Below are 15159 nucleotides of genomic sequence, written 5' to 3' on the forward strand. Positions count from 1 at the left end.
TCAGTTCCTTGGTGAGCTTGGTACCTGATGACACATAGAGCACTTGTATGAAGTAGCAAGCCATCCAACGGAGTATCAAATGCATACGTAGAAAGGAGCGAATTCACCTCTTGGTGTAATGCTTGGGCTCGAGCTCGTGTCATTGGACCACGAGGAGGGCTTGTCGGTCTTGAGGCGGTGGTGTCCGAAGGCCACCCCGTATCAGCCCGCCTCCACTCCAGCAGCTTCAGGGAAAGGGGAGCTCCAGCAGCTTCAGGGAAAGGAGAGCTCCAGCAGTGGCGGCGAAAGGGGAGCTCCAGAAGCGGAGGACACCGGGTTCCAGTAGCGGTGGCGAGAGGCGGCTCCAGCAGCTTCGTCCTCCTCGAGCTCCAGTGGTGGAGAGAGGGGAGCTCCAACAGCTTCCAGAAGTGGCGGCGAGAGGCGACTCCAGCAGCGGCGATGGAGCGCGGTAGGCTGCTGGCCCTGCGCGCGAGGCGCGAGAGGTCGCGCACGAAGGGCGTGAGGCCGCCCGCCCCACCGGCGCAAGGCTGAAAGGTCCACCGGGAGGCCCACCGGCGTCAGGCTGCGAGGGGCGCGGGAGTGCACCGACGCTAGGATGCGAGGGGCGCGGGAATCCGACGGCGGGAGGGTGTGAGGGCCACGCGAGTCTGCCGGCGGGAGGCTGCGACCGCGAGCGCGGGAGTCCGTCAGCGCCCTCCAAGATTCGATTGGGGAAGATACGATTGGGGACAGGTTGGTGACGTTTTCGGAATAGAAAGGGTCGAAATGCAAAACGGGTTCTACACTAGCCCTCCAACACCTAATTCGTGACCGGAGGGAGTCCTTATTGATAGGGGTCACTCGCAACTTGAAGGCAAGCCGGAGGAGAGCAATGCATTGAAGAGGGGGGGGGGGGGGGGGAGTGCACCACAACTTTTCTATAGACCCGTCGTCGCACAAGCAGCACCATCACCCTTTCTTCTTCTCCCCAGACCCAACAATGACTGAATAGCCAACCAATGAGGTGCAGTGAGAAGAATAGGAGAAAATAAATGAAGCAAACATGATGTTGGCTCCTCTAAGGAAAAGGACAAGAAATCATCTCTTAATTATGAAATATCACTTTTGCTAGTGTAATGGCCTTAAACGTTCTTGTTGTTATTCTGAACCACTACAACAGCAAGCGACCCCAAGCACACACGTAATCGTCGCAGTCACGCTGAGGCGGCAAATAAAAGCTCCAAGGGATAACTGTGTCGAGATAGTGCCGACGCGTTGCTTTTTTTTTTCTCGCGACACTTGGGTTCCGCCGCATGCTCTACTATCGTGCCAACAAGCCAATAAACCTTGGTACATTAATAGACGGCTCAATATTTGGTGTTGTTTACAGGTAAGGTGCAACGCATTATTATTTTCGTGTTTCGTGCATCTTTGGGCGCAGAAAAGGTTAATCACAATCGTGGCTAAATAGTTAGTTTCTCTCCGTTCCATTCTGATTGTAATTTTCATTTCATTTAGATAAAAAAATACATTTCATTGAGACATATATACAACTCATTACAATACACTACAAATGTTGTTAATGTACGGTAGCCAAGCTTGTATTTTTTTTAGAAGCAGCTTAACCACCTACTACAACCTCTTTTAGAACTAATCTAGTTCCTACATGTTGGACCACAAATTTTCTCATGGATATGGAAAAGTTCATGTCAACCCAAGCATTCTTCTTCCGGCTCCTCATCCATGATCTATTAAATACAAAAAATCTTCTAAAGAGGAACAACTTCCAGCTTCAAGACTATAACTGTGCTACTCTACAATGCAATATTGAAGAAACGCTGGTACATCTTTTATGGGCATGCCCTTTTGCTAGTAATTGCTGAGACTTTATTTGCCCCCAAAGACAAAGAAACTTTTCAGTGCTAGAAGCTTTTGAAGACATCAAATACAAGCTCAATGTTCCTTCATTGTAATAATAGTTTTGGCATCTCGGAGTATTTGGATGACAAAGAACAACAGAATCTTCAAAGCACAGCTTTGGTAGCTGGAAAGCTCTATTCAAATCTGAATTGTTCCTAGTGACCCATATAATGAGGAAAAAACACCTACATAAAGTTTCGAGATTGGATACAAAGAACATTGTAATATTTTTTTATTTTTTATGATTTGTAAATTTGTACATATCGTCTAAAAATTAATAAAAATTGCAGTGGGAAGCTCTCCCACTGTTTCGCTTTATAAAAGCTCAATAACTTTCCAATTTGTTTCTTATCCTGCAATCCAAACGGCTACTCCTTACAAAATATTTGTAGGTTGGTGAGGTATGACACTTCAGTTCCTGAGTTTTTCCTCCAAACAGGGTTCTTACTGTTGCATTAGAGACTATACAAATGCTAACCTCAGCGACCATACAAATGCAATCTCAATTTGTATCTAACCTCACTTTTGCTGAGATTTGATGATTTTCCCTCCCTTTTGTCTTGTAACTGATCTTTTGCCCCATATTGTTTGTGCCTTGATGATTTTCGTTCTGTCAACATGGGCCCACACACAGACCTATTTTCCCTTTCTTTCTCTTAGCTCAAACTTCTGCCCTCCTTTCCCTCTTGTGCATCTATGTCGAAACAACATCGCATAACTGCGAGTCTGCGAACCATGTTGAGACTTTGTGTGATCCGTGAGATGTAATAATTAGTAACTTGTAACAAACTCTGGATTTTTATGCAATAAAGAGCCGTATGCATCGATTGATGCAGAGACTAGGATGACCCCATTTCGAAGAAAAATAACTGCGAACCAGGTGAAAAATAAATGCAAGCCAGGCAAGGCAGCAGTCAAGAGATGGTGGTAGTTGCTTCCTCTATCTACATCTGTTTTATTGGATCGAGCAAAGGGCAGGGAGAACGAACAGAGCATGAAAAAGATAGCCCAAGGCACAGTTTGGTCTTTGCATATGAGCATGACAAAGATATACAAGTATTGGATTGCAACATGAAGACCGGGGATGACTGCATATCAACCGAGACCAGAACAGAAAACATATATGCTTCGAGAATAACTTGTGGTCAAGGTCCTGGAATCACTGTTGGCAGGCTCGGTGACAACAGCAAGCAGGACATGATCATGGATGACGTCAAGAATCCTATAATCATTACCGAACTTATTGAACGACGGTCTATCGTTTGAAGCCTTCGTGAAAGAAGCAAAGCAAAGTTCGGCGGTGGAGTTCGGCACCGTTTGGTTCAAGAATATACGAGGTACGAGTGCCACCAAAGAAGCAACTGTAGCAAGTTAGATTGCGGTGACACTATCTTGTGCCACGACATATTGTTATAAGATGTGAAGCTTACTTTCAGTGAGCGTCACAACTGGCCATGGCAGGCATATGCAACAACACGAAATTAAAGAAATCCATAAATGTCACTCTGAAGGTTTTTTTCTTTTTCCAAAGAAGATAACCCTTGATGCACACAACCATTTTCCGAAGATCTCCTAAAAGAACGAGTATTGTTTCTTCTATATTTTTTGTACCTGAAAATCAAATAATGTCTTCTTTTTTTTCCAAATGGGGAGTATCACCCCGGCTTCTGCATCATGATGATCACACGGCCATTTATTAAAAATCCAGGTTTAGTACAAGTTTTACAACTCAAGCATCAGCCAGGATTGATACAAAAATCAACCAACGAAAAAAAACACAAACTACTCGGAGTAACCATCAAATAATATCTTCTGGAGACAGAACAGAGATTTAGGTGCTGTAATTACTATTATTTGTATTCAGAACAAAGATGAGATGCCGCAAGCATTTTCTTGGCCAATTCAGAACTCAATGACCAACATATTTCATTACAACCTATTATTTGCATGCTTCGGTTTGCTGTGGTCACAATGGTTTATCACTTTCACGGAATAATTGGATTACATCTGTAGGTCTGTGGCACATTCTGTCAGGCTTTCAATATCCAGTGGCAGATTAGAGCAAATCTAACCGGTCAAAGGTGGATCTTTTGTGGGTAGCAACCAAAGTATTATCTGTAGCTTGCGAATACTTGGAAGCCTCAAAAGAGGTTGTTCACCTCCTTACTCCGCAACTTCAGGCCTGCAAGAAAATGACCTTGTTAAAATCCTTTGTGCAAGAAATCTCCAAATCGGTAACCATGGATCGAGCCACATGCCTTTCCTTCCTCAGCTAAGATCCTATAACTGAAAGCTCTGCTCAGTAACATTCAGATACCTACCTGAAAAGGTAGGCATTCACATGCTTTCTTTCCTTAATGACTTGTCATTAGCACCGATGAGGTGCACACTGAATCACCACTTCCACAAGCCTGTGGGTTGGGCATCTGTAAGGGTTTAAACATCCATGCAAGGATAGTGGGTCAGAAGAGTGCAGCACCGAAGAAATGCATGTAGTTTTCAGATGATTTGTCCTTGCAGTGAGTGCTCCAGGTGTCCTTTAATTTTTCTGTTAGAATCTTAGTATTGACATAATCTCAAAGGCCAAACCGAGCTAGCTGGAAGCAATGGCCAACACACGGTTTCAAGCACATTTATGTTGATTCCCATGCCAATAGAATCTTGTACTGCTAGGCCCCAATTATCTATGCCAACTAAAGATAACCAACCAGAAGCAACCTGCGCGGAGAACATGATCCAAGATATCCAACCGAACTTACCACCTATAAATAATCCTCATGATCGAATGCTTGATCCCATCAATCACTGCATCCAAGAGCACATACTAAGAAGGCATTCTTGTTCTGGAGCAAATGGCTTCTCATGCTCTTCTTTTCTCTGTATCCCTTCTAGTGCCATTGTTCTTGTGTTGTGTTCTTGCGAAGGGAGACATGACAGTGATCCCTTCTAAAAATGGGGCTGATCATAGAGGTAGGTCTCTACAGTCCACTAAGGTCGTCAATGTGCTGAGGTATGGAGCTTATGGGGATGGACTCCATGACGACACAAAGGTATGTATAATGCAACACGGCCTCAAAATATAGAGCATAATTTAATTTAGTGCAAATGGATATGGAATGCTTACCATGGGTGTGGGTGTGCATCCTCTTCTTATAGGCATTGTCAAAGGCGTGGTCTGCAGCTTGCTCCTCTTCTCTTCCTGGCATTGTGCTCATCCCCAAGGGAAAGAAATTTCTAACGAAACATGTAACCTTTTCCGGCCCATGCAAATCCAGTATCAAGTTTATGGTGAGATAGATGAACAAACAGAACATGCATATTTTCCTTTCTTTCATAAGAAATTTTGAAAACAAAGACCTCAATTTATCCCAAATTCCAGATACAGGGTACTTTGGTGGCTCCTCCAAAGAGATCATATTGGATCGAGGATACCATTAGGCACTGGGTTTTGTTCATAAATGTGAGAGATCTTACTGTCACTGGTGGTGGGACTATTGATGGAAATGGCAAGATTTGGTGGCAAAGTTCCTGCAAAGTAAACTCAAAGCTCGTAAGTATATTCAACTACTAAATTGTGCAGTAATAAAATGCATCAAGCATGGGGAAAAATTAATGTTTCACTTTTGACTTCAAAGGTTAATTATCGCAGCATTCATTAGCGCTTAGTTTCGAAAACAGAGTTTTTCCTGAAAGCTTTCTGATATGAATTTTCATTTTTATTTTCCTTTTCAGCCTTGCAGGCCAGCTCCAACGGTAGGTTCCTTTTCTAATATCTTGCGCATTCCAGTGGAGTAGCCTTGTTTTCTTCATTATAATTTAACTATGTTTCCTTCCAATATCCAGGCTTTGACGTTCTACTCTTGCACAAATCTAAAAGTGGATAACTTAAAACTGTTGAACAGCCAACAAATCCACATGTCAGTAGAGCGTTGCACCAATGTAAGGGTGTCCCGCCTATTAATCACAGCACCCGGCACTAGCCCCAACACCGACGGCATCCATATTGCACATAGTAAGGATGTGAAAGTGTACAACTGTGCAATCAAGACTGGGGATGACTGCATGTCAATCGAGGATGGAACTAAGAATCTACATGTTAAGAACATCGTGTGTGGACCAGGGCATGGGATCAGCATTGGGAGTTTAGGTGATCAAAACTCTGAAGCTCAGGTTACAAATATCACCATCAATGGGGTGCGACTACATGGCACGACAAATGGAGCTCGTATCAAGACATGGCAGGGCGGGCGGGGTTATGCAAAGAATATCGTGTTCGAGAACATAATCATGGATAATGTATGGAACCCAATCATTATTGACCAAAACTACTGCGACTCGACTACACCGTGTAATAAACAGGTATAAATCTCGATGACCAAGTTAGTATTATTCATTTGTTTAATTTTGCATACATATAACCTAGTGTAGTTTTCACAGAAATCGGCAGTGGAAGTGAGCAACGTTCTGTTTAAGAACATCAGGGGTACAAGTGCCTCAAGAGACGCTATCAAGCTGAGTTGTAGTAGAACTGTACCTTGCCATGGCATCGCCTTGCACAACGTCAAGCTTACTCTAAAACGAGGCAATGGCAACGCAAAGAGCACCTGTCAGAATGCAAAATACAGGACACTGGGAACAGTTATGCCACAACCATGTATTCTCAAGAATTGATGAAAATGTTTTAATGGAAGTGCAAAGTGCTATATATGTAGAAGGTCTATAGATCATACAAAGATGTATGAACAGTACAAAGGTGAACAGAGAAGGATACCTAGTAGTATGGCGATAAGCAAAGAGTATCTTTTGATACGCTTGCTTCTTTGTATTTTCCAAGTCAAGTCTACATGCTACCATTGGCACAATAGCTGGGGCTTATGATGAGTATTTCCAATTAATTGTAAGATGGATTGCTCCAAATTATTTTGCATGGAATATTTATAGTCATCCACGAGAACTGTCAGTGACTAAAATAATTTCAGATTAATACTTAATAGCACTAATGTACCTTTTCAGGTTGATTATTTTCAGAATATCGTAAGTACCTCTGTTGGAAAATAGCATCTGCTGAAAAAATTATAAATCATCAAATGTCTACAGTGTTACCAGCTAGAAAGTCCTAGATTCGATCGTACCGAGAGCTGTGTTTCGTACCACTCCATGGTTACAAACTAAAAGTGCACAACTTTTCTAGATTTAAACAAGAATCAATCATGTGCATATTATCACATTAAAGCAGAAATCAGGTAAAAGTGAAACCTGTATGGTTGTAGCATTTGGTGACATAAGCCTACAGATATGAAAATATTGGCCTTTATAGAGGAAAGAATGCAAAAGGTGCATGCAGATGAATAGTATTTCACCATGAATGATAACAGCTTGCAGGAAAATGATTTTAGACAAACAAAACACTCACTGGCCTTTTTGGTGTTTGTCTTTGCTCTGGTCAAGAACTCAAGAGCATCGTGTTGACAGCAGTCAATTCAGAAGGAAGTCAAACTATATTTCAGAGTTGTAAACTAATGTAGCCATCTTTTTACATTTAAACATGGGAGAAACAGATCTTCAACGGTACATTGTAGGCACATGTTCTTTTATTGACATAAACATACCTCTTTATTTGCAGGGGCTTTGTCCAACAATCTCTTCGCAACTTCGATTTAGGAGAATGAGCAGCGACACCTTTTCATCATGAGTAGCTTGCCGTCGCTCTCACCAGAGGTACCAGCTTGTGATCGCGATTAGTTCAGGTATACTTGACTATCCCAATATTATAGGAAAATTATGTTCAGAACATAAAAGATATTCCAAAACAGCTTGCATGTTTGAATAAGATACTTGATGCTAATCGATTTGTGCCTAATTATTTCTTGGTTTAGCCAAATATTTGGCACGAGTTTGCCCGAGCCCCCTTGTCTCGGACATAATCCTAGACCATCCCAACATCTTGATCACTCTATTGCAACAACAGGTGAGCCAACCAGGAAGGGAGAAAGAGAAGTCCTGCAAGCCAGCCAGCTGCGTCGCAAGCTCGCTGTGTGGGCGTGTCAGTTGTCATAATCCATGACAAATGCAGCCTTAAGAGCATCTTCAGTCGTGTTCCCCAAACGGTGTCGGATTAAACGTCTGGGGACGCCTCCATTTCATGTCGCGTTTGGAGCGCGTCTCTCCCCAGCAGCGCCCCAAACATATCCCCCCAAACTTGTTTTTACATTAGAATAACTATTTTTTTCTAGTTTGTTGTATTTTTATTTAAATAGAGAGAAGGAACATTACGCAAACTAATACATAGTTTGAAAATGGTTAAAATATTGCAAAATGAGGAAACCTAACTAACTAGTGTAGGTACGTAGGTTTCGCGTTCTTTGCTGTCAAGAAAAGAACACTCTTAGTCACCCAAATTAGAAAATCCAGCTGGCTCTGAGAGTGCCCGGTTGTTGTTCTTCGATGCGCAGGAAGACCATCCAGAAACCTACACTAGTGGCTTCAATTGGCCGGCGGCCATCTTCGTTGCAAAGAAAGAACACTCGCCATGTTCAATCATCGTCCTCTTCGTCATCGTTTTGGTAGTGCCGGCGGCAGGACGTGTCGTCGAACAACTTCACGCTCATCTCATCGCCGCCTTGGTAGCAGAATGTGAGCACGCATCCGGCTTGGAGGTCGTGGGAGCGCGCGAACTTGTCCCAGCCAGTGTGGAGGTACATCTTGCCGCGCTCGTTGAAGAGCACGTCCACCTGCTACCGGCAAAAGCCGCATCTAGCCTCCCACAACGACAGCGCGGCCGGCTCGTTGCCGACGACGAACTCGGCGAACTTGTCCGGCAACCTCTGGATCCTGAGTGGGTCGCCATTGAGGACGACTATGAACTCGAACTCCCACTCCCCCTCGGAAGACGACGATGCCGCTGGCGACGGCAACCGTGCAGGTGTTGCTGCTCCAGCACGGTTGCGACCTCGACCTCTACCAGCCATGGAATGACCCTCGACTTCTAAGATGGTGGCGGCTAGGTTTGGGGATTGCGACGCTAGGGTTTGTGTGAGGGGCGATGCGCAAGCACCCCCTTTTTATATGCTGGAGGGAGGCGAGGGAGTGGTGGCACGCATTAACGCCGGCACGGAGAGCTAGGCGCGACGAGACATGTCGTTGCGCCTCTGTGGAAAATGCACCGTCACTGCGCTCCATTAGCTTTCGTCGCGAGGTAGGCGTAGGTTGCGTGTCATTCGTGTCTCAATGACGTGCCGGGCCCGCCAGTTTCCGCCTCGCTTCTCGCTCTGTCCGGCGCGCACGAAGCGTCCCCTATGAAGCGGGGACGGCCTCGAGGCGTCGGACACTGTATTAGGCCACGCCAGGCGAAAAGGGTATTTGACAACTGGGTCAGTTAAATGTCCGGCGCTATTTGACAACTGGGTCAGTTAAATGTCCGGCGCTCGAAGAAGTTTTGGGGGTCGCGACTGGAGATGACCATTTATCAGACTGTATTATCAGAAGAGTGCAATATTAGTGAAGTGTATACAATTTACAGATAGTGCGTTGGAGATGATGACTAGAATGGCTGAAAGAGACCGCCAAGATTTAAGGAAATCAGAGCAAAATTCGTTGCCTAGTTCAGGCTTGTTCATTTGCCGTCGGCCAACCGAACGATGTGCGTAAGATCACAAGACCAATTGGACCAAATGGTTGGGATTGATTTTAGAAACAGTCCCAGGGTGGTGTTCTACTTTTCATGGATTCTCCCCCTAAAATGATGTACAGCAAGGAACAGTTGACATGCTACAATACACATTTCCTTCCTTAAAAGTAAAACAGTAATCCTCACAACCTCGCATGTGTAATTGACCTCCTCCATTCAGGAAAACTGGAGATTCTCCTGAGGTGATTACAGTGGGTCAAAAAAAAAAAAAAGCAGACATATGAATGGATGGTTTCTACCAGGGGCTAGCTAGTACTAGCTTCTGCAGGTTTCTCCTGCGGGCTTGAGCTATCAAGCACATTCCCAACTCCAACAGCTGGACCGATGCTACAACGATCGGTGTTGTGAACGGCAATGGCATCCTTCAGCTTCTGAAACTGTAAAGCAGAGCCCAAATTTTATAAAACTGTTGAACTCAGACGGAAATTTACAGAAAATTTAGATTTTTCAGCGCCTACCTACCTAAGGTCCCAATATTACATTATGAACCCATATTTTCACAATAAAACACGTCACTGAACAACAAAATGATGAACTGCCACATTTGCAAAAGAAGACTCTAAGACAGGCTTACGCATCTGGAGACAGAAGTTTCCAACAATCTGATACATCATGACTTATGATCAAATATTACCCACTGTACAAGGTGAAGCCAAAGTTAACCTACAAATTTGGTGATGCATGCTTACCTTGGCTAAGGAACATGAGAACGCCTCCAGTTGCCCATCAGATCCACGATAAAAATGGAAGAAAGGGAGGACCTTCACATTCAGTCGTTTACACATAGGTTTGTTTTCATCGAAATTTACTTTTAGGAACACAATGTTAGGATTATCCTTAGCTGTCCTGCAGAGCTGCATTGAGATTTAAGGTGGCATTAGTTCTACAACAGTATTTTATGAAGTCCTCTGAACATAGGATGGTAGGGGAGAACAGATGGTAATGATAAACTATGTTTTCAGGAAAACAATTAGGACAAGGTTATAAATGAAGCTAGGAGAGAAATCATCATGCACCTCATTATGGAGTTTATAAGAAGCTACTCTGTTCACTAATATAAGACGTTTTGGCAGGCTAATTTAGGCTGCCAAAACGTCTTATATTAGTGAACAGAGGAAGTAGATGCTAAGTTGCACAACAAATAAAGAGTTAGCACTACGAGCTCCTATGGTCACGAGATGAGGTCACCACTGGTCACATGGCCTGAGCAAGGTAGGTTGCCTACAAGCTGCCTTTTGTTTTAGCAATGGTAACCTCAATCATAGTACTGAGCTATGCAGCTGAGCCACTCAAGCACTAAGCAAGACCTGTAACACTAACATCATGCCCAAAAGCAAACCCTTGAGCCAAGTGCTTACAGCCAACGGTGATGATTGATTTACGCCCAATAGATGAACACTTGATCATAATACAACTATGTAAGGGGCCTAATTGTGGGACTGAGGAAAGAGCGGCAATGAGATGGCAAGACTGACTGGTTGTACAGTTTACAGGTAATAGCTTATGCTCGTAAATTCTGTAGGCTCCCCAATCCAGTCCTTGCAGGCTCCACTGGGCCATAAGCTTGCATACTAAATAACAGACAAGTTGGGAAAAAATGGGCATCTCCAGACTCCAGAGGCATCAAAATTGGGGGTTATAAGCAGTGGTGCAGCTACCTTTAAGCCAAAGAGGCCCTTGGTTTCTCCTTTTCTTGTGATTTGTTAACTAACTGGTAATGCTTTCCACCAGCTAGATGTTAATCAAGCCCTTAAACTAGCTCACTCGTGAAATGGTTGCCAAATGCTAAGTACATAGATTCTCACTAAGTGGGCCTTCTCTATCGCAACCAGAATGCAGAAACGTTTTTGTACACATCGCTTGATTGTGATTTCTTGTTTCGGGTTTGGGATAAGGAGTTTCAGTGCTTGTTTGGTGGTTCCACGAAACTTCTCAAAACAGATGTGTCCGTGAAACCTGCAGGATAGTAGAATGGTGGGAAGAACTGACGAGATGTCTGCCCAAATGGCAAAGGACTCCAATAAATTAAACATGACACTTGGCAGAATCTCTGGGAGGATGGGGCAGGAACACTATCAGGAAAGACCAGGTAGTCAACTTGACCCAGATGAAGTTCAGCAAAACGAAATTAGCATTAACTCATCACTACATGTCCATATCCTCTGATCATCTTCAATGCAATATGGTATTCAACTATTTGGCGACCAATCGGTAATTTCTCTTAAAATCATAGTAGAACAGTAAGATCTGACAACTCATCAGAAACCTATTAAGATCTCATCACCATGATGGATTGCTAAACCTTGGACAAATAACTTTTCCTCTTGCCAATTAGTTGAAAAAAGAACGGTAGTATCATTTGGACTTTGGAGAATTCCATTCTAATCTTGGTCTCACCAGGAGACCATGGTACATCCTGTACGGGTATTAGGGTTATGTAAAAAATAGGATATGAGAGTTACAACCATGGTACCCATAGTGCTGATGTCTTGAGTAGTATGCGTGTTTAGCATTTAATTATAACGTCCAAGGGAAAGGAAAGATAAGTATTAGGGAAGGAAAAAAAATCCTTAGTTCTACGCAGGCCTTAGTTTGAAATGAGGATAACTTGGTCAATACAGATCTACACATCATAGATGGAAGGAAAATGTTTCACTCTTTCCAACTTCCTATACAAGGTCATTGAGTAATTTACTAATTTGAGAGCAAGAAACCACACTACTACACAAGCAACAGACCTTCCAAATGTCATCTATCAGCATTATTATTGTTTAAAGTCATAACCACACATGTGAGAAACAAATTTGCAAGAAACGGTATTCAGGGCATAAGAGAATTAAATGGCACATAGCTATACACATATCAGTAAGGATTAATGGTAATTACCCTTGGGAAGAGTGCCCTGCAAGAACCACACCAAGTTCCATAAAACTCGACAATGACAAGCTTGTCACCTGCATCCCTTAGTGCGTCCAAGAACTCCTGTGTGGAGTGTATGTCAATCATATTTGCACCGGCATTCTTTTCCCACCATTTTGGTTGCTCGCCAGTCTCTGAACGAATTGCCGCATGTGCCTGGCATGAGAAAATAGAAGTTCATAACCATCAAAGACTCTCAGCAAGCAGAAGCCCTGTCCATGGCCCGAGCATTTTAAATCAAGAAGTCTAGCGCATCCCCAAGAATTTCAACCAAGGATGAATTGATACAGTATTGAATTTTCATACATTAACAACTTCCAATCTCGGAATATACAGTTCCAGTGGAGTGATGCGGGCGTATTTTTTCAACATGTACCCCCTCTTCACAAATATAAGATGTTTTAGACACCTTAAAATGAACTAGATGCACATACAAAAGTATACCAGATACATACAAAAATAGATGAATCTACTAAAAGCTAAAACATCTTATATTTGTAAACGGAGTGAGTATTTCGTATCACCCCAACCAAGAAATCAGGTACAGTGTAAATGAAATGCTCGAACATCACGAATTGACCAGGACACTCTTGTTATTATGTAATTCAGAACGGAAATCAAAATTAGCGATCAGACGGCTTCTGCCTGCCACGCCATCCCAACCCCACAAAACCCTACAATGAGCCTCGCACTTCCCCCGCCGCAACAGCGCGAACACGGTTAAGGAAAGAAAATCCTGTCGGCAGAAGCCACAGGAAACGAGAGCTGCTCGCACGCACCTTGAGCCGGCAAGGCCGCCCAAGCGGAGCGGCAACTGCCGAGCGCGTCCGCCGCAGGTCAGCACGCGAGTCGGGCGAGAGGACACAGTGGGACGAGGGGGACGAGGAGGCGGAGGTGGAGGCGCGGAATCGGCGGGGGAGGTGGTGGAGCACGGCCTCGGCCATGTGCTCCGCGCCGCGGGACGGAGTGAACAACTCCGGCGAGCACCGCCACCGCACGACCGATGTATTCGGCGCTGGGGCCGGAAGCACGCGAGGCCGCGGCTGTGCAGGTGGGCGAGTACTCGTCGGCTCTCCGCTGTTGGTTGCGGTGAGGGAGGGTCAGTCAGAGATTGTGGCCGTGTGTGGTGGAGACGGTGGCGGATGGCTCTTTCGCGTGGATGGGGAGATTTGGGAACCCAACGGAAAATGGGTCTAGGCGCACTGTGGCTGGTAAGTGGGGCCAGAGGCTCGGACCGTGCCTACTCATAGTCATAGCTTGTTCCACTCGAAATTTCGAATTTGGAATGGCCTGGCTCGAAATATAGCATGTTACATGCCATGGTAGTGTGAGAGCATATCTAACAGCCCGGTATATTCTGTTTTACGGGGTGGGGATACGGGTTCTGCTAGCTTGGACGAGTTTTCGACCCCTCAAAACAGAGAGTTTTAGACAACAATTTGCACAATAATTTTAGATCAAACATAGCACATCCAAAATACGTGAGGCATAATTCATAGTTTTTAACATCACAACGCGATCATAGCCAATGTTCAAGCCACGGAAGTTCCCAAATGTGATCAACCATCAATGAGTCCATCGCCAGCGGCGCCACCACTCGCCGGAGACTCACCTTGAGCACTTGCAGCACAAGCTTCACGCGCAGCCTTCTTCCTCATCATGATGTCCGCCTTGGTCTCCTTCCACCACGCCAGCTGATCCTCGTCCATACCGTCGGTGCGCATCATCATGATATCCCACTCCTCAGCCAAGAGCTCCTTCATGGCCTTGTCTTCTTTGAGTGCGATCATCCTCAAGTCAAGCTCGGCCTTCAACTTGGCATCTTCCCGCCTTGCTTCCACCTTGGAAAGCTTCACCTCCTTCTTCTTCTCGGTGATGAGGAGCTTGGTCTCCAATGTCTTTATCGTCAATGCCTCCTTGGACTTCATGAGTTGATCCAACTTCTCCCGGAAGCTAGCTGCTTCGCCTTCTACCTTGACCCTCTCCTTGGCTTTCTTGTTGCTCTCGGGCTTGCCGGCGTTTCTCGCACTCAATTCCTCTACTTCATCATCCATGGTGAGCAGTGCTTCCTTCTTGCACTTGGGTTTGTTGTCCCTCAACTTCCACTTAGGAAGATGTTGAAGAATGGAAAAGCAATGTTGAAATTGAAATTCCTTGTTCTTAGAGCCGGCCATGTCCTTGTACCGGGCTTGAGCATACTTGGGCTGCACAACAATATTATGTGATGTTTGCACATCATCAACACACACTACAAGAAAAGTTCCCATGGCCGACGAAGTTGAAGTCGCGCCGTGGTTGCTGGTGTACCATGGCCGACAACCACGGCGCGACGATTTTGGGCATTGTTTTTTTTTTTTTTTCGATGTGTCTGTTCACTCAGGTCGGCGGGCATTCAATCAGATCCTTAAATTCATGTCATCCTGCATGAACCAAAATTCTTTCATTCTGATTTTTTTGACACCCCATTTGGCTATTCTTTTCTTTTGATCCTTGCATGGAAACGTTGACACCTGTTTTCATTGATTACCCAGCATTCATATCCTCTCTGAGCAAAATATTCTTTTTCTTGAGTTTTTTTGGCACCTCAAATTTGGTCACTTGCCTTTTCTTTCGATCCCCTGCCGCCTCTCAAGCGTTGATACATTTGCTGCTAA

The 15159-nt window shown here is 44.5% G+C and overlaps 2 protein-coding genes across 2 annotated transcripts; one reads left to right on the plus strand and one right to left on the minus strand.

Annotated features, from left to right (window-relative positions):
- Nucleotides 1–4751: 4751 nt before the first annotated feature.
- Nucleotides 4752–6570, plus strand: LOC124706402 (polygalacturonase-like). Its single transcript, XM_047238066.1, has 6 exons — nt 4752–4949; nt 5056–5187; nt 5279–5449; nt 5632–5652; nt 5743–6258; nt 6337–6570. Exons 1-6 carry the CDS (start codon nt 4752–4754, stop codon nt 6568–6570), a joined length of 1272 nt encoding a protein of 423 aa, XP_047094022.1.
- Nucleotides 6571–9560: 2990 nt separating this feature from the next.
- Nucleotides 9561–13456, minus strand: LOC124649166 (thioredoxin-like 2, chloroplastic). Its single transcript, XM_047188833.1, has 4 exons — nt 13285–13456; nt 12473–12661; nt 10276–10440; nt 9561–9963 (listed from the first exon to the last, which is right to left on the minus strand). Exons 1-4 carry the CDS (start codon nt 13447–13449, stop codon nt 9832–9834), a joined length of 651 nt encoding a protein of 216 aa, XP_047044789.1. The 5' UTR covers nt 13450–13456; the 3' UTR covers nt 9561–9831.
- Between the last annotated feature and the right edge of the window lie 1703 nt (nt 13457–15159).

Source organism: Lolium rigidum, chromosome 4 (assembly GCF_022539505.1).
Source record: "Lolium rigidum isolate FL_2022 chromosome 4, APGP_CSIRO_Lrig_0.1, whole genome shotgun sequence".
Taxonomy (NCBI): Eukaryota; Viridiplantae; Streptophyta; class Magnoliopsida; order Poales; family Poaceae; genus Lolium; species Lolium rigidum.